This window comes from Lissotriton helveticus, chromosome 9 (assembly GCF_964261635.1).
Source record: "Lissotriton helveticus chromosome 9, aLisHel1.1, whole genome shotgun sequence".
In the NCBI taxonomy this organism is placed as follows: domain Eukaryota; kingdom Metazoa; phylum Chordata; class Amphibia; order Caudata; family Salamandridae; genus Lissotriton; species Lissotriton helveticus.
Window position 1 is genome coordinate 567,233,526 of NC_136070.1, and position 26,991 is coordinate 567,260,516.

Below are 26,991 nucleotides of genomic sequence, written 5' to 3' on the forward strand. Positions count from 1 at the left end.
TCGATGGTACGGCGGCCATCTTTGTTGTTGTCGAATCCGAAGGTTTCGGTTTCGATACGCTCAATGGCGGCTCCGCTGTCGTGTCCGTAGCCCGGCCAGAAGGCGGGGCCGTGGATCGCGGCGTAGGGTCGTGGGTAAGGCCGAGTGGCGATCCCGTGACCCGAGCCGGAGTCATGTTACTGTCGGGGCATAGCTCTTCCTCCGAGCTATCTTCCGCGGCCCCATAAACTTCTTGGACGTCCCCTACCTCCTCGACGTTTTCCTCTAGGTCCTGGCCCTCTATGGGTTCTCCGGAGTCGGCCTCGACCTCCGTTGATGGTGGTGAAATCTGCAGATGATGGCTTGGGCCTTCTGCTTCGGGGTCGTTGAAGATGTCGACTGGTGCTGGAGCCGCTCGCCGGGCGCCGAAGCTTGAGCGTCTTCTTCGACCGGAACTTCGAACAGGCCATACAGTTGGCCTCATTGTGGTCCGGCGAGAGGCATTTGTTACAAACAGGATGCACGTCGATGTGTGGGTACTTTGAACCACACACAAGGCAGTACTTGAACGGGCTCCGTTCCATCGTAGTATCGTCGGGGTCTTGCTGCGACGACAGGGCCTCGATGTCCGAAGAGTTACTCGACTCCGCAGAAGACCGACTCTTAGAGTCGGAAGAAACACGAGACCGAACAATACCGACGAGGTAACGAAAGCCTTTTGGCCTTAAAGAAGTAGTTTTTCGATTCCGAACAGGAGACGTCGAAATCACATCCGAACCCAATGGCGGAAAAAAACAATCTGGGGATGGAGTCGATGCCCATGCGCACTGTAGTCCAGGGGAGGAGCCACCTATCTCGTGATACTTCGAAGACTCTTCCAGGACAACAATGTGCAATCATCCGGACCCAACACTAGGCGGCGATCTATGCAATAGATATGAATTTAGCAGCCCACATGCCTCGAACATGTCTTATACTACTCTGTGTTAGACCTAAGGCTGCTCGCCCACACTACCATTAATGTAGCACTTTGGGCTTTACATTGAGTCCTGTACACTTTTGGGGAACCCTTGAACTCTGTGCACGGTATAACCACCTAGTGGCATACCATTCAGAGCCAGCTTCCTACAACAGGCACCATCAAAAATCAGGAAAAGAGAGAACTGTTCTAATTAAATACTGGGTAGTCCCCCATAAGGAGATCCGGATGTCTGAACAGGGAAGTGTCACTGCTCCATGCATCCATTATAGAAACAGCTCCTACATTTTTTGGGACAGCAGATAATTTATGATTACATCATTGCTTGGTTTCTAAATATGCAATATGGGGATTTAGGTTAAATGACTTACTAATGTAATGGCAGCTGAAAGTCTTACAAAAGGAAAGCAGAGACACTCAAATTGAAACACTGCAGAGGTTTAAAGGTGTCCTAGCAAATCTCATGATAATGAAGACTATTCCAATCATGCACAGAATCTATGGGGGAATAACATACAGCAAAAATGCTCTTCAAAGCACCCATGTAAACTGCACTTAATGTTCATTAATATGAAAAGAATTTGGATTGGGTCAAGGAATGGGTGAGAGTGGAAGGGTTTGTAGGTAGCCAACATGTTGTAAGATGACCAGCAGTGCACACTTCAATTTGAAAGGCAATTCTCTTGGTAATCAGATATACATCCCTCACCTCCCCAGACAGAATGCCACAGACTTTACACTTCTCTCATTTCAACAAACCAAAGTTGATACTCCAATTCCAAAGGAATAGCAGCAATTTTTACAGTTTACCCATACACCTCTCTTCCTCCCATGCATGCTGGGGGACTGACCTTCGTAGTTGACCTGCCCATCTCCATCAATATCAGCTTCTCGTATCATCTCATCCACCTCCTCGTCTGTTAGCTTCTCGCCCAGGTTGGTCATTACGTGGCGGAGCTCAGCAGAGCTGATGTACCCATTGCCATCCTAAGGAAGAACAGACATTTGAGAGTTGATCTAAGCATCCTCTTTACATATACACAGGAAGAAGGCTTTGAGTGAGAAGAGAATGGTAATAACCTAACCGAGACCCATTGTGGCACAGAAACAGTGAGAAAATTGAGCAAATGTATGTGAAGAAAGAGCATTACTGACAAAAAGCTGCCTAGGCAACCCGATTCACCGTGACCAAGGAACAGATAAAGCGTAATACTTCATGTGTTCAAAGACTGAGCTGGGACACAACCTCAATCTCCTAATGCAAGCCCTAGTGTTTTAACCACTCATTATTCTCGCTGGAGTGTCCTGAACTCCAAACATAACACTGTGGCACCCAATATGTGACAGATAATGGTGCTAAAAAAAAATCCATTTCAGTGATGTACCAAATCTCTCAAAGCCAATAGACAGGTTGAACATTACTCAAGAATTATACCGAATAGTACAGGCTTAAGAGTGACACAAGAATGGAAAACAGATAGACTATTTAGGGGACGGCAGCAATAAAGACGCAGTGGAAAGGGATAAGGTGGATAAGAAGAAGCAAACAGAATTTGTGAGAAAGACTAATTGGTGAAAAGGGGCATCCAGTTCTCCCGGACATACGTGAAAGTCCACATTATGAAAATTAAAGAAACTGCAGATGAAGGAGGCAGAACTAAAACTCCGAGGGGGAAGCAGAAAAACATCCAAGCTTAAGGTATGTTTTAGTAGCTGGAAAGGCAATAAAAGAATAGATTTTTCAAACATAGAATTAAAGAATTAGGCGCCATCAAACATCAGAATCTGGACTAAAGAAATACAGAAAGGACTTTTACAAGTAATTATTTATGTGTATGCCTTAATACATTCATGTAGCAAAATTCCCTAGTTGTATTCAAAGCACTATGTATAGCACTTAAATCCATCCTTGCACGGGTCAGGTCCTGACCACTTGAAGAATAATTTTAAGTGGTACTCCCCTGTAGAGTGGTTCGCTCTAGTACCACTAGAAATCTGATGGTTTCCTCCCACAAGCTTGTTTCTTGGGGCGGCGTTATCTTCATTAGCCTTACATTGGAACACTCTTCCCTTTAGTATCAAATCTGCATTGGCTCTTACGAAATTCTGGAAATCCTTAGACCCATGGCTTTATGGCAACTTATCAGGGCCCTTTAGTGTTAAAAAGCTAGCGCCACGACGCCTCCGATCATATGAGCGCTACAAAACTTCAAATCATAGCATACTGCTGGCTCGAGCAGTTAAGGGGTTACGACTGACTGTTGCAAAGCAATTTGACCTACAAGATAAAAAGCCTAAATGAATCCTTACTGTAAGATCAGACAAGTGAGAAACCCAAGACCATGCACGACAATACATTTTGCAACTGGCACTTGCTGACCATCCAATGGTCACATATTTCCAATTGTACAGGATGAAAAATATTAAAACAAAATAAGACTGGTTAGCTCTCAGAGAGACTAAAATCAATTAGGACAGTCCGTATATGGTGCAAGAATGTTTATGAAAAAGCATATTCTAAGATCATGCAATGCAATATTTATGTATTTCTGTTTTCCAAGTTGGTAAATGCTAATATTTTGATAGAAGGGCACTATTTGTCTTCAAAGAGGAGGAGAATCTTTATTCTGTAACTGTAGCGGAGGATTCTTTTTACACTACATCACAGAGGGCAAATCAAAGCTGAACAGCAAGACCTTTCTGGCTATTGTTTCCCAACATCTGCCCTTACATGGCCTTCATCCACCAGTATAACCACCACATGAAACGAACTTACACCACAAACCATTCCAGCTCTGACACAAGCTTGCCTTCTCTCTGCAACAGAGGCTAAAGACCCACAAGCACAGACCCTGCCAATCAATCCCACCAATCTTCAAAGAGTTGATATTACCCAGGACAACTCATGAAGCCTTATTTTTCAAGAAACCCCTAGCTGTTGACTTCCATCTGAGCAGTCAAACTCCATATACCGGTTCATACCTTATCGAACACTCGAAAAGCTTCCCGAATCTCTTCCTCGCTGTCTGTGTCCTTCATTTTCCTCGCCATCATAGTTAAGAACTCTGGGAAGTCAATAGTGCCATTCCCTAGGAAGAAAAGAGGTACACAAAACAGGTGAACAACGGGGTACATACAGATACTGAAAGCAGACCAAATTGCAGAACCCTTCACTGGATCTAGCAGGAGCAGTTGAATTTAAGAATACTTCAGCGTCAGTGCACAAGTTCATGGAGTGAACCAGTAAAAGAACAACTCAAAAGCCTTTGGCAACAACATGCAATCAAGTACTTGTACTGGTGTAGATTTATGCCAACATCTGCACAATTCTTATAGTTCAGTCAATGCTCAACCTGAGCATGCGAACTGTGGAGTCTAATACCAATATCTAATTCAAGAGTCAAACACATTAATCTGTGACAGCTAAGTTGAGTGTAACACTTCTTATGATCAAAAGTATTCCCCAATCATCTATGACATCTGTTAACTCAAACCTTTCATCACATATATAACATCTATACCAAGGTATTTCGCAAGAGACCTCCCTTCTTCAGAACAATTCTTTTTGTGACAATTAAACCAAATTCTAGGAATTGACCCGGAAATTGAAAAACGAAATACCAGATATGTTTCTAATAGTTCTAGTTAACAAAGGGTTTCTAAACCCATGACATTTACTCCTTTTGGTAATTAACCCGTTCCCGAACATAATTTTGGTCTTTAAATTACCTAGAAATTCCAGATAAGTTAAGTGTTGCAGGTAGTAAGCAAGATTTTTCAATTACCTCATCATATATATGTTTATATCAATTTTTGGGCCTGTAAGCAAGACGAAATAATAAAATACAGTAGATCAACTGATGGTTAACCCCTCCCATGCTGGTGACGAACCCCAGCCGTTACGCCCCGCGGTGGGCGTGTGCTGATGACGGCTGGGGTTCGTCACGGCCCCGCCCTGTTCGTTTGTTTACAGCACAGGGGGGAAAACGGGGCCGCAGCGAAGGGGTTAAACATATGTTAAAGGCTTTCTTTTCTAGAATTAATTGTTTCATCAAATTTCTAACTGTGGAGACTCGAAAGAGGCAGCAGGTAATCCCTTGAAATGGTCATCCATCTGCCATTACCAAGATGATCATTTATATACTCTTCCTCTCTTCAAATGGCTGCCACCTGGTGGTAACGGATTTATCAACTGTGAGAGCAATGCTTTAGTAAGAAAGGACGCCGGCGGTGCAGAACCAGACTGTTTCAAGCATGAATGGAAAGGGGGTTAGATGCCGAAACTGTAGCAAGCCCTCCCAAAGGTGGCCATGAGAAGCCCACTGGGACGTGGCCAAACTACTGAGTGAGGCTAAGAAGCTGACAGAGCACAGCAGACCAGCAACGAACTGCTAAGAGGCACTCCCAGCATTGCATATGAGCTGCTCTGAAGGTTGCTGAGACTGCATACAGGGGTGGTGGCAATACAACAAAGCTGTGGATTTGTAAGAAAGGGTATTTGAACACATTTCCTGCTCCACAACTATGACACGCTCAAGGCTGGGGACGCTGTAGTGTCTGTAGATGGATGTGTAGATACTTGGATGAATACCACGTGAGCTCACACCAAAACAGAACACGGAAACAAATTCAGCTATTTCAGTTTGGAAAGATTGGTCTGCTGCCCTGGGGAGCATGGGTGGGATTATTAGCAGGCAGAATACTCTAAAATGGCACAATGACATATGGGTGGGATCGTAGGTACTTGTTGAAATTTGTACAATATTTGATTGCGATAATGATGGGAAATTGGGGGTTTGGGGGATAGCCGCTTTACCACTACTTCTATTTCCATTATGGCACATATGCACAAATACACCAAAATAACTTGGAGTGAATAATGTGGCTGAACGCTATCAAATATACTCCTTTCTGGAACAAAGATGGCACCATGTGGCTGTACTCCAAAAACACTTGACACACAGAGTTCTTAAACTTAAGAGGAGATGGAAGGGTCAAGCTCCACCACATGGAATACCCCATCTACGCAAGGGAGGCAGTAATATGGGAGAGGACCACAGTGCCTTTCACGCCAGACTAGTCCAATAGATGAGTAGGGTGACATGCGTTTGCATATTGAAGGATCTGCTGGTAACTATTGTAAACAGACCAAACAACGACCATACTAAATGCCTACATGACATGCCGCATATGGTACATCACAACTTTTCAAAAGTTAATAAAAAAGGACGGAATGCCCAGAGGGCATTTTCTGGCACACAGAAGGTTAATCAGGACTATAAATTCTATGTAGAGGGATGACACCTTAGCAGAGCCACAGAGTAGCGATATCCAGAGTCCATTTCGGACTATGGGAAACAGTAAAGGAGAGGCACCCATAGAATTCTCTTCGATAAAACTCTACCCGACCTATTGTTTCTGTGGAACAAATGGTCAGCTGACATTAACGGTAAACTTACGGAGGACTAGAAGCTGATCTCTCACTACTAAAACATCCACTAATGCAACATTTAAGCTCCAGCAGTTAACATCTTACATCAAGCATACCTTACCCCCAAATGACATGCTAAAATATACCCGTCCTTGTGGCAGAATATCCCATATGCAAGGATTCAAAGGTGGACTTCTATCACGTTGTGGTCATGTCAGCCGTGGCAACATATTGGAGTCCAGTTACAATTCAGGAGAGGACATTCAAGAGTAAAGGTTATCAAGACTGGAGCCATGCCTGCTGGACCTTTTCCTCGCATGGTAAAAAGAAGCATGTAAATGAGTTTTTTAGACCATGCTCTGGTTTTAGCTAAGAAAGTTATTGCTTTGGCATGAAGACTGGTCAAGGCACCAGCAACTGCCAAATGGGTACAAAGAGTTACATATTGGACAGAATTAGAGGGAACAGTTTTCATTGCAAAACACACTAGGGATGAGGCGCAGCCAGCACCAGTGTAGCCTGGAAGAGATCAAACAATCCTTCACTAACACAACATCTGGCTACACAATATACTGCATGTGTGACAGCTCATCATAGGTGATAAAGAGAACAGAAGGTCACAGACGTGAAAAGAAGCTGTCCCTCAAAATCTGCTCCACCATTTCTCACAGACAATATAGTGGCTCAGTACTTCCACACTCCGCTGCTTTACTTGATACGAGACATTTACCTAGTTAATTATCAATTCCATGACAATTCCACTTTATGAACTGCAGAGCACAAGGGAGTTCCACAAAAAAGCACTAGCTTTAAAAAAGGACATTCTATTTGGTGCCATCTGAGAAAACATGAACCGAAAGTCACATTTTCCCTCTGACTCACCAGCCTTATAGTTTTACTGAAAACCAACAAGACAGATGTGGGAAATACTTTGTATCGCAAGAAGAATTAACAGAACTGACAACTAACTTGAGAGTGACTTAATTTACGTGTTGGAATCAGACGCCACAGTTAGATTGGCAACATTTATTTTTGAAGAACCAGTAAGAGAACAATGGCACAAAGCTCCTGGTTGCAGAAACACATGAATGGAGACTGGGCAGAAGAGAGAGGGGCAGCAAAAGTGCATGTATAGACTTCTAAAGGGCAGCATATCAGACCGAAAGAGCGACACAAGGGCAGAATTAAACACGTTTCATGAAATTGCAAACAAGCCTGTGGGCATAACATTATCAGGCTACAGGATGAGTCTGGTCCCTGGAGAGGGGTGGCACCCTTAAGCTGCGCCTGGCATGGCATGGATATAACTAGGTAATAAACCATGAACTAATTCAGCATTCCTTCTAAGGATGCTTACAGTTATTGGGCTTGTAGATTTGGCCACAAATAGGGTGTGAAGTGTCAATCTAATAGATCTATCCTGTGTTAACCATCCTGCTCACGGTCTGACTGAAGCACCTGGCTGCCAGAAAGGAAAGTGCACCTGAGTATTTGATTATGCTTTTCCTTTGACTCTACAGTGGCAACTGGTAAAAGGGGAAGAAACCAAACACTCACCATCTGCATCGACCTCATTGATCATGTCTTGCAGCTCTGCCTCAGTGGGATTCTGTCCCAGCGACCTCATCACAGTGCCCAGCTCCTTGGTGGTGATGGTGCCATCGCCATCCTTGTCAAAAAGGCAAAAGGCCTCCTTGAACTCTGGAAACAGAAATTGGACATTTAATGCAAAAATCAGATTATGTAATAAAAGTAGCAGGCCCCAATAGACTGTTACGCATAAAAGCAGTTCAGCTTCATTAAAAACAGTAAATTAGACTACCGACAGGTTTGCCAAAGTCTCAGATTTGGATACAATTCTTCATAAAACCATACAAATAAGCTAAAGGTGTGCCTATATCAAAGGGGCTCTGATTGCCGCCCCCCACTCCCATGGAGATAAACGGGTCTAGGGATGGAGAAAACAGTGCATGTGCAGCCTCCAGTGTCCGGAATGGACTTCATCAGTCCCATACAAATGCAACCAATCTCTTGATCAACACATGTGTAATCCACACACCGCCCATAGGTGTTACTGCACACATACTGCCAGAGACCTTCCACACACGTCCAAGACATGAAGTTTAAGGACCCCATTTAGATGGAACTGCTCAGACAATATGCGCCCCACCCCCCATAGGGGTAAATGTAAAGAGCCCTGTCCCAACTACAGGGTATGCTGCTACTACTACTACTGTGATTCCTCACGTAGTGTGCGTGGAGAGTCACCAGAAGTATGGAATACCCTCTTGTGCAAAGCCCAGCTCTGGTGTCTCGCCTCCAAAAAACGTGAGTACCTCCAATAAACTTGCATGGCTGTGGAGTTCACGGGAAAACATGCAATGTTTGCAAAACTATGCTGAGGACTTTTGTGTACCTTAATTATTCAGTAAAGTTTTGTTCCATTGTCACCAACTAAACACTGCTCTTTGAGTGCCTTGACACTCCATATTCTCAACTCAAGCTCTTTGATTTCCATAATCAGATACCTTTCTACTGCAGGATATATTAAGAGCTGAAACTATTGGACTACAATAACATGTTTTCTAAGGCGCAGGCTTTGCTCGCACTGCTAGCCTCATCATCATATTCGGTTCCCCAGATCACCAAACCACAGGGGCCTCACTACTCTCAAGGAGAGGAAACTGGCAGGCAGGGCAACCAGCACTCAAGAGACCAAGTTGGCAACAGTGTCTCACTTGAGCTTCCTGTCTCTTTAGTAAACATGAGTGAATAGACAAGGTATAAATCGAGGTTAGTGAAGGGTCTAGGTACAGTAGAACAGTTGTAAAAAAATAAATAAAGACTCTTTCAAAGGTTGTAAAATAACACTTACTACTGTGTACACGTTAAAGATATTTACAGTATTAACAGTAATTTAAAACATAGAAAGCACCCAAAATAATAATCAAAACCAGAGCAATAATACAATGATCATATAATGTCACACCTAGAAAAGTATTCTCAGATTGAAACTAGTAGTCAGTTAAACCAGATGATTACTATACTATAGCAATGAAACAAGGGTTCGTAATGCACTACAAACACATGAACACAAGGTCTACAAACAGCTAACATATAAAAAACTTTAAACAGACTATTGTTAAAGAGATGATTATAATTTTGAAACTAAAAATGTTCACAAAGTTAATGGTATGCAAATAGCTAAATAGCACAAAGCTAAGTGATCATAAAAGGCAAGTACAGCGTTGTTGGTATATGCAAACAGAAACAATTACATTTGGGGAGAGAGGAAGGGAGGTAATGATATGGTGGTAGGAGTGTGTGTATTTGTGGACACAAGTACATCTGGGAGGTACGTCAACCTCAGGGATTCAAGATGATCACAACTGACAGCCCAAGAGCACAACAGGCTTAGAATAAACCACAAGAGGTCTCTGGCTATGTCTAGCAGACTAGCCAACCAGGTGCTGGATCTATGCTTTTAGAAAGGTATTGAAAATAACAATGAAAATAACAGATATTGGTATAAGCAGAGACTCTCTTCGGCAGGCGGAGTCAAGTTGTTTCACGTGCATGCTTCAACAGTCAATAGAACTCTCAAGTAACACATTTTCATCTCTGGAGAGGGGTTTGATGTGTTCATTAGGGGCACTCAAATAGCGGCATTTGTCTAGCTTGATTCTTCAGTGGCCCTCCCTTGAGTTTGTGGTGAATGACACAGAAGTAGTCTTGGCTCTCTTCAGCATCTTGAGCCTCTTTTGACCGGTCGGGTGCCAGCTGACCCTTCCAACTTCATCCCAGACAGGAAAAATAAGCACAAACCGGCCCCACCATAAGTATGCCCCACAGCACCAGGGAGACCCTGCAAGTCCAAGTACAGGGAACACCAACTTATATTTCCAAAGTGAGGCATTTTGGCTAATGCCAACTGCCAATCAGTGTCTAGAGTGTCAAGTTCTAATGGTCAACTAATTACAGTCAGTTTTTTGCCCCAGAGAGGCATCTGTAAGGCCGACCTTCACCTCAGAATGCAATGCAGGGATCCTCTGTCTATTTGAAGAGGCACAAGTAAACCTAAGGGGGCTGCTCTGATCGAAAACTTTGTGGATTCCCCCTACCAATACTTGCTCCCCAACAAAGAAATCCGGAAGAAGTGGGGCTTGGGACTGTCCTTATAATAAATATTGCACAATGGTATTTTTACATCAAAGTTAATGTTTGTGAAGTCATGAGTTACACTTAACAGGTGTACCAATATCTCTGCAAAGTCAAGTCAATAACTAATATGTGACAAATATTTAATCTGGAATACCTGCACAATATATAAAGAAACAAAAGCAAAATGTTACTTATCCTGTACCCATCTATTTGTAGCTTAAAGTGCCCCATACTATGGCATCTAGTGTTGGTTGCAATATGTTTTTCTAAGAACACATCTTCGGTCTCAAGAGATCGTGTCACTCCTCCATTAACCTACAATGCACCAGGATAAAAACCTCACCTCAGACTGTTTTTCACAGTGTACGAATAAGTAGCGTGGCAAAAGGGATTAGTGTGCTGTGCACGGTCACTGTAATAACCAGCATCTTCGATCATTGCTCACTGCCAGGGAGACATGCGTGCATGTTAATCAGGAAGACGTGTATGCATGTTAACCGCAGGCGCGCTGCGGCGATTTTCGCGCTACGCGGTTTTTTCAAAAAGCCGCGTTAGATGACGAGCTGAGCTCGTCATCAGCGTGCGAGCGGCGTAACTGATGGCGAGCTGAGCTCGTCATCAGCGCCGAAGGGGTTAATCAATAGTTACAGGATAAGTAAAAAATTTAATTTGTAGAATATGCTGCCATAAGTGCACATATCCTGCATACACATAAGCAGTTACTCCTGTAAGCAATGGCTAGCAAGCAGATAATATTGGGCTTGAATATATACACAGTAGTGCAAACTAAATGTGTGTGGTGTTGGCAATGTAGCAGTTTTGCAGATATAATAATAATAATCCACATTTGTATAGCGCACAATCACCCGTTAGGGTCTCTAGGCGCTGGGGGGCCGTCGGAAAGATTAAGCAAGCTATTGCCCAGAGTAGCATGGTGCTGGGCTAACCTGCCGCCGGAGCCGGGGATCGAACCCTGATCCCCAGATTCCAGAGTCAGTCGCCCTGGCCGCGGCGCCGATATCCGCTATTGGAATGTTTCCTAAGAGGCCACACTTGCTCCTTCACTTTAGTGAAATGTGCTTTAGGAACAGCCAGAGTTTTGCTTTACCGTACCATGACTGCATGCATTTTACTATATCTCGCAATTCCAATTTTCGAAATGCGATTTCCGAAACGAGTGTTCGCAACAAACAGTTGCTTAGTCTGTAGGATGGATTTGGTCCTGTTTGTGTAATAGATCAGTGCCTTTTTGACATCTACTGTGTGCAATGCCCTTTTTGTCAATATTGATGGACATAGGAAGAAGATAGGCAAATCAACTGCCTGACTGATACAGAAAGGGGAAGGAAAATGCTACTTACCAGTATGCATCTGTTCTTGGCATGCAGAGCTGCAGAGTACTACACTTTGCATTAGACCGCCACCTGGTGTTGGGCTCGGATGATTGCATGTTGTCATCTTGGAAGAATTCTTTTGTAGTCACGAGATAGGAGTCTCCTCCCTTGGACGATAGTGTGCATGGGCATCGGCTCCATCCTTAGAATGTTTTTTGCCATGATGGGAAATTATGGAGTTAGTAGAAGTAAAGAAAGGATGTCCATGCGTGTATATCTAATTAAGATAAAACTGGAACAGATACAGGTCCCGGGGAGGCGGGAGGGCGTGTAGTACTCTGCAGCTCTACATGCCAAGAACAGATGCATACTGGTAAGTAGCATTTTCCATTCGAGGCATATGAGCTACAGATTCTACAATTTGCATCGATTGTGCAGCAGTGTCTCCCCTAGCGGTGGTCACCTGTATCCGTTGCAGTAGGTTGAAAGAGTTTTTAGAACAGCTTGGCCTACTGCAGCTTGCTGCTTGGCTTGCACATCAACACAGTAGTGTTTAGTGAAGGTGTGTGTTGTAGACCATGTTGCTGCCTTGCAGAGGTCTTCTAGGGGAATGTTCCCTAAGAAAGTCATAGAGGCTCCTACTTTGCGTGTGGAGTGCGCTCTAGGAAGAACTGTTAATGTATGTTTTGCTTTTTGATAGCATATTTGTATACATTTTACAATCCACCTTGCAATTCCAGCATTAGAGATGAGGTTGCCTTTATGTGGCAGAGAGAAAGATACAAGCAATTGCTATGTTTTACAAAAGGATTTGGTTATATATATATATATATATATATATATATATATATATATATATATATATATATATATATGAGCTCTTTTAACATCATCTAGTGTGTGTAGAGCTCTTTCTGCTACAGAGTCAGGGTTTTGGAAAAACACAGGTAACTCTACAGATTGGTTTAAATGAAAAGGAGTAATGACTTTTGGAAGTTCTTAAAACCACCTTGTTAGGGTGTAATTGTAAGAATGGTTCTTGTATAGTGAAAGCCTGTATCTCACTTACTTTCCTAAGAGGTAATAGCAATAAGGAAAGCGGTTTTCCATGTGAGGAATTGCAGTTCACATTTGTGTAGAGGTTCAAAAGGCGGTCCCATGAGCCTTGCAAGAACAACGTTTAGGTTCCACACTGGAGAGGGTGGTAACCTGGGGGGAATGATTATTCTTTTTAATCCTTCCATAAATACTTTAATAGCAGGCACTCTAAAAAGAGACAGATGTGGTCTATTTTGTAAATATGCTGCAATTGCTGCAAGATGTAGGCGTATGGATGAATATGCCAGGTTACATCTTTGTAAATGTAGAAGGTAGCAAGTGATATTTTGTATAGAAGCATCCAGGGGATCAATTTGGTTATTGTTGCAATAAATGGCAAATCTTTTCCATTTAGCAGCATAGCAAGCTCTAGTTGTAGGTCTCCTGGCCTCTTTAATGATGTTCATACAGTCTGGTGGTAGGTTAAGATAACCAAACTCTAAGACTTCAGGAGCCAAATCGCCAGATTCAGTTGATTTGGGTCTGGATGTCCGATGTCTCCATGGTTCTGCGTTAGCAGGGATGGTGTGAGACGTAGCTTTTGGTGTGTAACTAGGCTTAGTTCTAGCAGAGTTGTATACCACGGTTGGCGTGCCCACGTGGGAGCTACTAAAATTAGTTTGAGCGACTGTTACCGAAGCTTGCGCACTGTTAGTGGTAGTGGCGAAAAAGCGTACGCAAATCTGCCTGACCAGTTCATCCATATCGCATTGCCCCTGGATAGCGGGTGTGGAAACCTGGCGGCGAAGGTTGGGCATTTTGCGTTTTCGTGTGTGGCGAACAGATCTATGTCTGGATGACCCCACCTGTGAAAGAATGGTTGAAGAACTTGCGGATGTAGTTCCCATTCGTGAATTTGTGGTGTCTGTCGATTTAACAGATCTGCCATCGGATTGTGAACTCCTGGAAGGTGTTCTGCTAACAGATATATGTTTTGTGGAATGGCCCATCTCCAAATGTTCTGTGCAAGCTGGGACAGTTGTAGAGAGTGTCCCCCCCCCCCCCCCCCGTTTTTGTATATAGTACATAGCTGTCATGTTGTCCGTCCGGTTCAAGACAGCTTTGTTTTGTACTTGTAATGTTTTGAGTGCTAAGAATATTGTTAGCAGCTCTAGGTGATTGATATGGAACAATCTTTGTTGTATGGTCCATTGCCTTGAGTTTTATGATGTAGGAGATGGGCTCCTCATCCTGTGAGAACTATTCGTGGAAAAGGTTCAAGGAACGGCCGCCCTTTTGTCAAGTTTTTGGTGTTCCACCACTGCAGAGAGCAATGTGTGCGGCTGTCTACCAAAACCAGGTCTGTTAGTTGCCCTGGAGCCTGATTCCACTTTTGTGCTAGACATTCCTGTAACGTACGCATTTGTAGTCTTGCATATGGTACAATGAAAATGCAAGATGCCATCATGCATATTAGACTCATGAACACTCTGGCTGGGAGAGTGTGTTGATGTTGCTGGCCTGGGATACGCTAGAGCTGTAGACGTGTCTATTGTAGCCCCTAAATATTGATGTACATGAGAGGGCTGTAGGTGCGACTTGGTGTAGTTGATCGTGAACCCTAAGTCGTGCAATGTTTGAATTGTCTGACGTGTGTTTTGGACACACTGATTGAATGACTTTGCTTTTATGAGCCAATCGTCTAGATAAGGGAAGAACTGTATCTGTTGTCTTCTGAGATGTGCTGCTACTACTGCTAGGCACTTTGTGAATACTCTTGGTGCAGTTGTTAGCCCGAATGGAAGGACTTTGAATTGATAATGCTGTCCTTCCAGTACAAACCGTAGATACTTCCTGTGAGAAGGATGTATAGGAATGTGGAAGTAGGCGTCCTTTAGATCTAGTGTTGTAAGGAAGTCGCCCTGTTGCAGCAATGGGAGCACTTGTTGTAAAGTGATCATATGAAAATGATCTGATTGTATATAATGATTGAGGGGTCTGAGGTCGAGAATTGGTCTTAGTGTCCGGTCCTTTTTGGGTATTAGAAAATACAGTGAGTAAACCCCTGTTCCTTGATGTTGTAAAGGAACTATTTCTATAGCATCCTTTTGAAGAAGTGATAGGACTTCTTGTTTGAGCAGAATAAGGTGTTCTGCAGACATTGGACGCTGCCTGGGTGGTATGTGTGGAGGGGTAGCTGTAAGTTCGAGGCAGTAGCCATACTGGATAATTTGTCATACCCACCTGTCTGTTGTGATGGAATTTCAGACAGGTAGGAAGTGTGTTAATCTGCCCCCCACAGGAACGGAATGCTGTTCGGGGAGCAGAGGGAAGTCACTGTTTTGTGGTGGAAGAGGTTTGACTACTGTTGTTACCCCAACCGCTTCCCTTGTTGTGGTTGCCTCTATAGCCTCTTCTAAGATATCCTTTACTAGAGGATGTTTGTGTATTGGACTTGAAGGAGGCTGTATGGTCTGCTCCAGTTGGCTTGGAGCCTCCTCTATAGAAGGAGTGACTAAAGGAGCCTCTAGCTTGTGTGGACTGCAAAGCTCCTATAGATTTGGCTGTATCTATCTTTTTTTCAGTTTCTCAAGTACTGTGACTACCTCTGGTCTAAACAATTGATGTTGGTTAAATGGCTGATTTAAGATGGTAGTTTGCACTTCCTGCTTAAATCCTGAAATGCGTAGCCACGCATGACGTCTAAGTAGGATACTAGTGTTTACAGCTCTAGATGCAGTGTCTGCTACAAAAAGTGCACACTTGATTAAGGCATTTGAAATTAATTTGCCTTCTTGTAGAAGGTCATTTGCCTGCGCCTTATATTGGTCAGGTAAATGTTGTAGTAGTATTTCTAACTGGTCATAATGAGCCCTGTTGTATCTTGCAAGGAGGGCTTGTGTGTTAGCTATACGCAATGTATTGGTAGCTTGCGCAGCTATTCTCTTGCCTGAAGCATCTATCACCTTAGACTATCAGGTGGAGGCGCTTCACCGGATGTCTGTGAGTTTGCCCTTTTTCTAGCATTTGAGACAACTAGTGAATCTAAGGGTAGTTGTCCTTTAATGTAGGCTGGATCCCCAGGAGCAGGCCTGTACTTTTTTCAATTCTCTGGTTTAGGATCTTAGCACGTACAGGATCTTTAAATACCTCTGGAGCATGTTTGATGACCCCTTTAATCATAGGAAGAATTGCAACAGACCTTTGCGATTGTTCAAAAGTATCTAACAAACATTCTTCCTCTGCCTCAGCTGAATGCATAGTGACCCCATGGTAAATGGCAGCCCTATTCAGCAAGTGCCCAAAACTAATATCTTCTGGGGGAGAAGGCTTTGATGGGTATGACTGTGGGTCAGGAATATTTGGCACATCTTGTGGGTTTGGGTACTCCCAGTCTGGATCATCAATAGGGTATGGGAAAGGCTCATCTGGGTCCATCTCACCCCCTAGGCTATACTCGTCATTTTGAGGTGAATGTGAAGAATGAAGAGGAGTGTGTTCAAGAGAAATTTGAGGTGAATTGTTAGGAGGAACAGGAGATGAAGGAAGTATAGGAGAAGAAGGGTGCATAGGAGATGTGGCAGAGTCCTTCTTGACGACAGGCACTGCAGGTGGTGTGTCCAATTTCCTCTTCCTGTGTGGTGAAGTGGACACAGCACCTGTTTTAGGGTCAATGTAGATCTTCTTTTGTAGAGGATCAGGTTGAAAAAGTTCTTCTGATTGCGGAACCTTTACTGGCGCTGATTTTTTCGGTTCAGGGCGTGGTTGCTGCTTGTCTTTAGCCGTAGGCGTTATTACAGGGTCCTTTGGCGTAGATTTCGGCACCGAAGGTGTTGTTTTCGGACTCGTAGGCTGTTTCGAGGGCTTGGGCAAATCGGAATCAGGCCTTGTAGGTTTAGGTACCGAAGATAATGGCTTCAGAGTGGAAGCCGGTGTCTTTTGACTTCGAGGCGTCAGACGCTGGCTTCATAGGTTTGTTTTTAGAAGTCGATGGTTTCGGAGACTTCTTTCGGTGCCAAGGGAAGTGGTGGGATCGGCCTGTGCGGCTTGCTTGGTAAAGAGCTACTGGAAGGCTTGAGCATTTTCTTCGGAGCCGGGCTCAATGGCGGGGTTTTTAAAGTGGTTTTTCGGTCACGACTGGGCCCCGGAGGCGGAGTGTTGACCATTGCCTTCGATTTGGGTGCTGTATATGGGGCAGGGGCAGTAGCACTCACGCGCTGACCCGATGGTATGGAGTCATCTGAGTCATCTGCCTCTGATACGACGATTTGGAGATCATCTGAATCCTCTTCGGGAATGAGCGGAACCTCTTCGTCAAAGATATCCACCGGTTCCGGAGCGGATCTCTGCATGTCGTGTTGACGGGCCCTCCGATCTTGAATGGTTTTCTTGGATCAAAAGGACGCACAGGCTGTACAGCTGGATTCGTCGTGTTCTGGCGATAAGCACAGGTTACAGACCTCGTGGTGGTCACTGTGTAGAAACTTTGCTCCACACTTGGGGCATTTTTTGAATGGCGTCCTTTCCATGAGGTGTAGGCCTCACGGCGTGGATAGGCCACACGGCCCGCGTCGACGACCGGAATCGAGCTGACTGAGTCGAGATGATGTTTGTCGATATCGAAAGTAGATAGGTGAAGTTTGAATACGTTTTTACGCGTCGAAGTACTTGACAAGTAGGATTTCGAACCTGAGCGGAAAAATTTCATCCGAACCCAGTGGTGGAAAAAACCAATCTAAGGATGGAGCCGATGCCCATGTGCACTATCGTCCAAGGGAGGAGTCACCTATCTTGTGACTACAAAAGACTTCTTCCAAGAGGACAACAACATGCAATCATCTGAGCCCAACACCAGGTGGCGATCTAATGCAAAGTGTAGAATCTGCAGCTCATATGCCTCTAACATTATCTTCTATAGACACCTTTGGTTTGGCCAGAGGATGACTACCCAAGTGACCTTATATGGAGAGGTTCTCCACGGTTAGTGCGGCGTGTGACCAACTCTCTTTGACGAAGTTACTGCAAATGGAAAGGCTACTTTCCACAACAGGAACTGCAGGAGTGTATCAGTTCACATGGAATTCCCTTACGTTTTATAAGTACAAAATTATGGTTCCAAGTGTGGGCCATTCAGGTTCTAAGAGGGGTATCTTTTTTAGGAACCTCCATTAAGGCTTTCACAACAGGTATTTTGAACAGGGAAGGGTGTTCTCTGTTTTGCATGTATGGAGCTACCAAGCGAAATATAATTGAACAGAAGTGTCTGCCAATCAAGCTTTCTATAGGTGCAGTAGATAAGATAAATGATATTCAGCACTGATGCTTCAAGTGTGTCCTACCTGTGTACGTAAGCATTAAAGGACAAACCTTTCCACTTTGCAGTTAACACACTTGTGTGATTGGATTACGTGGATTACGTGGTTTGTGCAGGATTTGCATACATTCCTGAAGGAGTAGTAAATAACCAAACTCTAGGACCTCAGGTGCCAGATTGTTCGGTTCATTCCTTGAGGTTTGGATGTCTGAGTTGACCATGATGCTGTGTAAAAAAGGTCTGGTCTTGTGGGTTGTTTCTTGTGTGGGTGAAATAACTCTTCCAGAAGCAATGAATACCAAGGCTGTCTCGCCCACATCAGCGAGACTAGAATGAGAGTCAGAGGTTTGTCTCATCTTCCTGACCACATCTGGAATCAGAGCAGGGGAGAAACATAGGCAAAGATCCCTCGCCACTTTATCCCTAGTGCATTGTCCATGGACTGCGGATGTGGGTATTTAAAGGTGAAGTTTAGGCGTTTTGCCCTTTTTTTCTTTATGGCGGTGGTCACATCTATTGCAGATGTGCCCCATTTTTAAAAGTGCATTTGTAGTAGTTGATTATTCAACTCCCATTCCAGGACTTGTTGATAAGTCCTGCTTAGTAAGCCTGCAGTCATTTTCCACCTGTGGTTTATGCTCTGCCAGGAGCTGCATTTGATCGCAAATGTTCAATTGGCAAATTCTTTGGGCTCATGAGGACAGAGGAGTAGAGGAAGCAAACACCCCCCCAGCCCTTCCCACCCAATCAAGTGGTCTGTCTTTATAAGGTCTGTCTTGACCAGAGTGTGTAACATTCTCCGAGTGCAAATTGAATCGCTGTTACGTGGGTAAATAATTATCAAACCCTGGTACCCCTAACAGTCAAGCGTTTGAGATGTGATCCTTACCCCATGTTGAAGAGGTCTGTGGTAATGGTCACCTGTGACAGAGTCAAGAAATGGCCTGCCCTGCAACAAGTTCTTGTTTTTCCACTTCCATTATTAAGAATGTGTGTTGAACTCTGGGCCGTACCATCATTAGATCTTTCCAAAGACCCTCCACTTACGACCACTGCCTCACTAGACCCTCTTGCAGTGGACTTGTGTACAATCTTGCCTATGAAGCTATTTGAAGCCATCTCCAACGATTTCAATACAGTCCTCTCTGAAAGGGGACATGGTATTTGAAAAAGAGGTAACCGCCTTTAGAATGGCACCACCCTTTCTTGGTTTGTGTAGGTTTTCCTTCTGATGGCATTTAGCACAGCTCCTAGAAAATGATGGATTTTTGGCTCTACATGAGATTTTCTCGCTTTCAGTGTCAACCGTACTCTCTGTAACAGAAACACCGATACGTGAGTGAGTGCTAGGCCTTGCCCGCTGCTGCTCTTCACCCATCAATCGACTAGTTATAGGAAGAAGTGTATTGCATTTCTTCACAGATGTGCAGCTACACTGCTAAACATTTGGTGAACACCCTTGGGCTGTTCTAAACACATGCACGCACATTTGGTTTAAAGAAGTAAATATATTGAGGCAAAAAGGGTTAACAGGCTCATGACTGTGCACCAATATAGCCCGAGGAATGTTTGAGAAGAGCAAAGAGTGGAAACCTTCAGAGAAGATAGAAGGATAATTTTCCTGCTGTTTGCACTTTTATTTAGAGGCAAGGCTCCAGAAGTACAAATATGCAGAAAGCCTAATGGGAGAGAAGCACCGTGGAATTATGCAAATTATAACAGAATAATTCTCAATATTGTTGCTTCCCAACCTTGACACCATGACCGAAGGAGCTGACTGACTCATCACCAGCTTGCCTCACCCTGTTCTTGACAAACAGCCCCACCTACAATACACCACACTTCCGGGTTTTAGAGATTATTGTGGGATGTTGCAGCACTGCTGATACTGGATCAGAGCCAGGTCACCAGAGAAACTCTGGAAGACACAAAGCAAAGACAGCGAGGCCAGTAGATAGTAGCTCTGGCAGGCACCGAGCAAAGACCTGCCATATAAGGTGAGCACCTGGTGTCAGACCTTGATTGGCTCCCTCCTGCCGCAGTAGGGAGGAACTGAAACAAGATACAGCATGTATAAAGGATGGACTGAGGCAAACTGTGCAATGTGGCACTGGAGTGAAGAGTGTTGGGTGAGAGAAAGGTGAACCAAGGTGTGGCTAGGCAGAGTTTGTGGAGAAGTAGGGACAGCAGAGTAAGAATGTGTCTTTGTTAAATAAACGTGGTCAGCTGTACTTGTTGCAAGATGTACATAGTGAGGGCAAGTGCCTCTTTTGACATGTTTAGCCCCCCACTTTTTGCCTGGAAATGATGTGATTTTGATTGAAAATGCAAAGGGTCCCTGCCAACCAGGTCCTCTGTGCCAGAGCTCCTCTATAACTGTACCACGATTGGCACTTCAGACCCCCCCTGTAAGTCCCCAGTAGATGGTATCCTGGTTCCTAGGTTATTGGGACTGAAGAGGGTCTCCTAAGGACCCCTCACCAAGGCCATGCAAACTGCCACTGCAGCCTGCTTGCATTGGTGCAGAGAAAAATTACAAAGTCGGCATAGCACACTGCTTGTGTGCCATGCCAAGCAGCACTGCCTAAGGTATAGGTAAGGCACCACTCTAGCAGGCCTTAAAAGCCCTAAGGCAGTGTTCACCATATCTCAGGTGTGGCTATATCTGCATGAGCAGATATGCCCCAACAATATTGAAGTCTACTCTTAATTTTGTACGTGCCAATGAAGCTATAGAGAGTACATGGGCTGGAACTGACAACTCAAGTTCCCCAGCACCATGATGGCTTTACTGAACCCAGCAGTGCTTGGTACCAAACAACTCCTCTCAATAAATCCACACTGATGCCAGTGTGGGATTTATTGAAACATGGGGAACACCTCAGAGGTGCCCCCTGAAAACCTTTGCACCCTGGTGTGATCTCGGAGTGCCTCCACATAGCCTGCCACCACCAGACATGTTTCTGGACTCCTGGGTCAAAACCCCTTGCTCTCTGAGGCCAGAGAAAAATCCCATCCTGGGCGGAGGTGCAACACCTCCTCCCCCAGGATGAGCACAGTGCTCGAGAAGGAAGCTTCAAAGGCCTTGCTACCTTTGTAATGAGACCCCAGCCTCTGCTGCTAGCAGCAGATGGCAGCCCATGGTTTAAAACCCCACTTTTGGCGGAAGAACTGGTGGGAAAACTCAGTGAGTAAAAAAAAAAAAAAAAAAAGGTGTGCCCCCCTTTGCCAACTCCACCCCTCAGGTGCTGGAGGAAAGTGAAGCACATATTTCAGTGCCCACCATCTTGAAGACGTTGGGGCTAGGGCAATGCCCCCCTTTCCACAGGAGGGTGGCAAAATAGGTGTAGACACCCCAAGTAAGGAACCTATTGGTTCCTACCCGTCACTCCCTTGTAACACTCCTAAATCTACTATTTAGGTAGCACCCCCCCAGACCTTGAAGTCAGATTCCTGATTATCTAAAATGAGCCAGACACTACAGCATCGCACCAGCAGAGAAGACTGCAGACACCAACTGACCTTGCCCCAGCCCTACCGGCCTGTCTGCAGCCCTTGATGAACCTGTGCCAAAAGAGGATCCGTCCAGCAGCCCAGCGACCTTTAGAGCCTTGGAAAGACTGCCTTCCTTCGACAAAGATCAAAATCTTCTATGGACTCCAGAGCTGTCCGGAACAAACCAACTTGAAAGAACAAAGACCTCTGCCCTAAGGAACCGCAAAACCACTGCCGGGCCCACCTCCGCACCAGACGCCCTCAGCCCGAATCCAAGTGGTCCCCAGTGCTTCTGAGCAAGGGTCCACTGTGGGCTAACCCATGCAGGACTCCACCTTGACGCCTACACCTTCAACTCGAAGATTCCCCCTGACTGCGACTTGCCTGGTAAGACGTTGACGCCCAGGGATACCCCTGCATCTGAAGGCCCTGTGCCTTGGGAAGCGTGATCAAAGGTGTCCCTACGTCCTCTAGCATCTCTACTTACCTGGCCAGCTGTGGGTTTTCTTTCTCCAGGTTCCTGGACTGAGCCTGCAGCCTTTCTTCAAAACTGCTCTCCCCCCTTGGTTTGCATTGGGTGCCCGCCAATGTGTTGGCACTTTGCACCCGGCCACCAAGATATCACTGAGTGTGTAAGTTTGGTGCTGCCCTGTGCTTACCTTAACCCCCGGAAACCGGATTACCAAACTGTGTTACTCACCTGTGAGCAGCATCTCTTCAATTACCCCCTTTCTCCATTGGATAACATTGGTGCCAGATTCGGAGTTTGAACCCTGCACCCATCCACCCCTGTGCCGCTGGAGGTGCAGATTTGCTATGTTCCTGAACCTTGCTTTGTGCCGATTCTTCATCCTAAAAACGAAGGCTAAGTTGTATACTTTCCTGCAAAACTGCATTCTTGTGTTCCTCCCATAGGTTAACTTTGCTGAACTGAAAATTGCACTGTGTCCACTTTAAAGTGAAAAGTATTTCTTATGAAAAAAGTACTTCTCTTTTTACGTATTTCTTGGTCTTTAAAATAAATCTTGAAAGAAGCTTATTTTTTTTTATAAAATTGGTGTGGATCTCCTTTTTGAGTAGTGTGCCATTTATGAATACCTGTTTGCATAACAAACGTCTTACACTCCTCTAGGTTAGGCCTAAGGCTGCTAGACCACACTACAACAAACAGAGCACTTCGGGTATACATTGAGCCCTGTACACTTCTGGGGGAATCTCTATACTCTTTGCACGATATAACCACATAGTGGTATATCATATTAAGAGCCAGCTTCCTACACACAGCGGGTGCCAAAATCGACTCAGTCTTTTTGGAAAGTATAAGGATTGTCACAGTAAAGGGAAATTGAAGAAGAGGAAGGAACCGATTGTAACATGGGGTAGAGAAAGAAAGCCTAAAACATAGGTCATGCCATGTGGATTGGAGGGGGTGGCTCTATATAACTTTTAATCGTTATTGGGAATTTGCGCTATCTACTTCGTTGGTAAGCGCTTGTAGCTGTACTTAGGGGGTATTAGAGGGATATACAGCCAGGCACTCACTTGCACTATAATCGTTGTCCCACCCGCATTTGCGGGGCTTAGTTAGACTCTAGGGCTTCTTGGGAAGTGCTTGCGGTGTTTGGCCGCCATCTTGGGTGGGTGTGCTTGGATTCGGGCCGACTTTAGGCACCATCTTAGAGTGGGTCCAGTGGCTTCACTCGTAGGACTCCCGCGCGGCACTCAATATAAGGAGATGCACAGACAAGCGGGCACGCGACGGTGCGCCAGAGGTAAGCCCGTTTGCGCCCGGTCGCGCCGGACACGCTGCTCCAACCCGCCTGGTCTACTCCAGGGAAGAACTTTGTCTGGTAAATCAATACCCTTGTATGGTTAAGCAATCAGCTTACCCGGCGACCCCACTGGTGAATGTAAACTGCGGACTACTTAACGTCCGATCGCTCTGCAAACATCATGCAGAGACGGCCCTCCTCATTGAATCACTGCAGTTGGATATCCTGTTTCTGACTGAAACTTGGACTAGAGCGGAGAGTAGTGTGGAGCTCGGCTGGGCTTGCCCGTCGGGTTACTCTATTAGGCATATCCCGCGAGCCACTGGGAGGGGTGGTGGAGTGGGCTTTATTTTTAAGGACTCACGCTTTCATATCTTGAAGTCAAACCGGTTATGGGCTTTGAGCTCATGGGTTTCTCTCTGAAAGATCAGAGTGGAACACTGGCTGCGGGGTTACTTTGTTATCGTCCTCCTGCCAGTGCAACTTCATCTCTTCAAGATCAGATAGACTTGATTTATGACTTGTCTAACTCCCATGCCAGGTTTTTAATCTTGGGCGATTTTAATTTATGGCCCGGTGGTCCTTATGAGCTTGCATATCGGGAACTTTGCCAAGCGTGCAACATCTCCATCTCATGCAGCTTGTATCCGCTTCTACTCATGTACAAGGTCACACTCTGGATATGATCTTTGCGACTGAGTCGCTAGTCTCGATTAAAGAGGTAGCGGCTCAATGCTGGACAGATCATGCATTGATCAATTTTTTTATCTTTTTACCAGCCGGTTCGCTGAGCAATAGCGTCCCAGGCAGGCCTAAATTTAGTAGGCAATGGTCTTGGCTGCTGAAGAGCTCTAATTTACCCACGTTACTGCCTGGGTTTTTTTCCTTAGGTCAGAATGTGGAGGAAAGCTATTCCATCCTTTGCCAGCACATCCTTGAGTCGCTTGATAAGATGATTCCATTGCGTAGGGTGAAAGATAAGCCGTTAAAAACCACCCCTTGGTTCTCCAGTGATCTGCTCCAGCAACGACTTCGCTGTAAACAGGCAGAACGGGTCTGGCGAAGGCACTATCTGGAAGCAGATAAGCTGCTCTATAAAAAAATCCCTTCAGGATTATAAAGCACAGATTAGGGTGGCTAAAGCTAAATTCCTAGAGGACACCTTGGCTAAAGCAGGTAATAAGTCTCAAACCCTATTTAAATTAGTCAAGAACCTCTCTAACCCAGCCTGCGCTTTATCTACCATCTCGGCTTCCCAGGAGCTATGGGACTCCTTAGCCTTGGCGTTTGAGGATAAAATTAAAGTTATCCTGAACGGCCTCTCAGCCTCCAATTTGACCAGCCCCCTCGTCCTTGGTTCTGCGGAACCAGTTAGTACAACGTTTCGGGAGGCCCCTGAGGAGGAAGCAGTCAGCCTCGGCTGACCTGCTTTCCTACTCCTTCTTTGGAGGACTTTTGCGGACTGGCTAACAGCGTCTCATCTGGTTCCCCTTTAGACCCACTGCCACATAGGTTCTGGAAGCTGTTTCAGGGGGAGCTTTTTCCGCCGCTCCACTCCATCTGCTGTCAGTCCCTTGCCACGGCCACGGTCCCTGATAGCTGGAAACTGGCAGTGGTTACTCCTCTGCTAAAAAAGGCCACCTTGGACCCGTTATGTCCGGCCAATTATAGGCCTATTTCTCTCTTGCCTTTCTCGATAAAAATCTTAGAGAAATTGGTTACTAGGGTCCTGTCCAGCTTTCTTGAAACTAACAATCTTCTGGACGTGGCCCAGTTTGGATTCAGGCGGCCCACGGAACGGAGTCTGCCTTGGTGGCCGTTCTGGACGACCTGCGATCGCGTGTCGACATGGGAGGAGCAGCATTCTTGGTGCTGCTCGACATGTCGGCCGCGTTCGACATGGTTGACCATGCGGTGTTACTGGGCAGGCTCCGGGAAACCGGGGTGACTGGACTGGCTGGCCTCATATCTCCGCAACAGGCAGCAATCTGTGGCCCTGCCGCCTTTTCGATCAGCCATAAAAGATGTAAATCAGGGCGTGCCGCAGGATTCCGCAATCAGCCCGATTCTTTTTAATTTATATCTTCGCCCTCTAATAAGTTTGATTAAGTCATTTGGCATTTCTGTTATAAATTATGCTGATGATACTCAACTTATTTTTTCTTTTGAGGGCAGGGAAGCGGTTTCCATGGAATCCTTTCATCGTTGCATGACTGCAACGGCGGACTGCTTGCGCCAGAATTCGCTCCAGTTCAATGGAGCAAAGACCGAAGTTCTCCATTGCTCACTGGACCGACTGCCCCGTCCTTTACCCGAGGGGTTTTGGCCTTCTTCTACTCTAGGCACGGTAGCGGCGGCAGATTCCGCCCGCAACCTAGGCGTCCTGTTCGCGCCTAGCCTTCAGCTGGATGCCTTCGTCAATAAAACCACGGCGATTTGCATGCTATTACTTCGCATGTTACGGAAAATTCTTCCGTTATTTCCCCCCGCGGCAAGGACGGAAGCAGTGCGTAGTATCATCCTCAGTAGATTAGACTACTGCAACGCACTGCTTCTGGGGGTCCCCAATAACCTGGTCTCAAAGTTGCAACGGGTGCAGAATATGGCAGCCAAGTTGGCCCTTTCACGACCGCGGTCTGCCTCGTCTTCTCTTGCGCTTTCGGATCTTGATTGGCTCCCTGTTCAAGAACGGATCTGTTATAAATCTTCCCGTCTGGTTTTCAGAGCTTTGCACGGGTCGGGGCCAGTGATGTTGCAAGATCTATTCTCCTGGTATTCCCCCACCAGGCCTTTGAGATCTTCCTCGGCGTTCCTGGTGACAATTCCCAGGATAAAAAGGGTGAGGATGGGCGGCCGCTCTTTCAGCTTTGCGGCCGCCAAACTATGGAACTCCTTACCGATGTCCCTAAGGTGCAAACAGGATCTTCTGTCCTTTAAAAAGGATCTCAAAAGTCACTTTTTTCCCAGAGAGCAGTGTAGTGTTAAACATCTGTAGGTAATGTTTTGGTCGAAGCGCCAGGATACCCTTTGGGTGACAGTTGCGCTCTAAAAGTATGATTACAACAACTACAACAACATATGTCATAGACAGAGCTGGTAAAGAATTCAGATAGACAGAGGCCATGTTTAGGCACGGCAAGTAGGCCATAGCTGTCTGCATTGTTTGAAGGTTCACTAAACTATGGTCTCTGGGCGGTTAGTGACAGTAAATAAGTAGGTTAGCTTTGTGGAGGAATTTTACATGAATGATCCCCTCTTCATGCTGTCCATAAATAATGAAGATAATTCTTTATTTTGAAAGGGTAATCTCAATTGATTATGTATTTGGCTGTGGTAACTAGGAGTGAATGCCCCTAATTACATTCAGCATGTGTGGCTTATGATGGTTACCTTGTCTATTGGATGATTATATGTTGGCACCATTATGGGTTGCATGTTCTGATGCTCAAATTAATGTGGTGAAGGGACTGAGGTGCACGTTTTAAGAT

General features: G+C 45.3%; 1 protein-coding gene across 2 annotated transcripts in view; it reads right to left on the reverse strand.

Annotated features, from left to right (window-relative positions):
• Nucleotides 1–26,991, reverse strand: part of LOC144781580 (calmodulin-1-like) — a 59,811-nt gene that overhangs the window by 14,334 nt on the left and 18,486 nt on the right. For both annotated transcript variants that reach the window (XM_078660494.1, XM_078660495.1), the window contains 3 exons: nucleotides 7,947–8,090; nucleotides 3,941–4,047; nucleotides 1,810–1,945 (listed from right to left, as the gene is read on the reverse strand). In XM_078660494.1, the coding sequence (XP_078516620.1) occupies nucleotides 1,810–1,945; nucleotides 3,941–4,047; nucleotides 7,947–8,090 (387 nt within the window). The remainder of the gene's footprint in view (nucleotides 1–1,809; nucleotides 1,946–3,940; nucleotides 4,048–7,946; nucleotides 8,091–26,991) is intronic.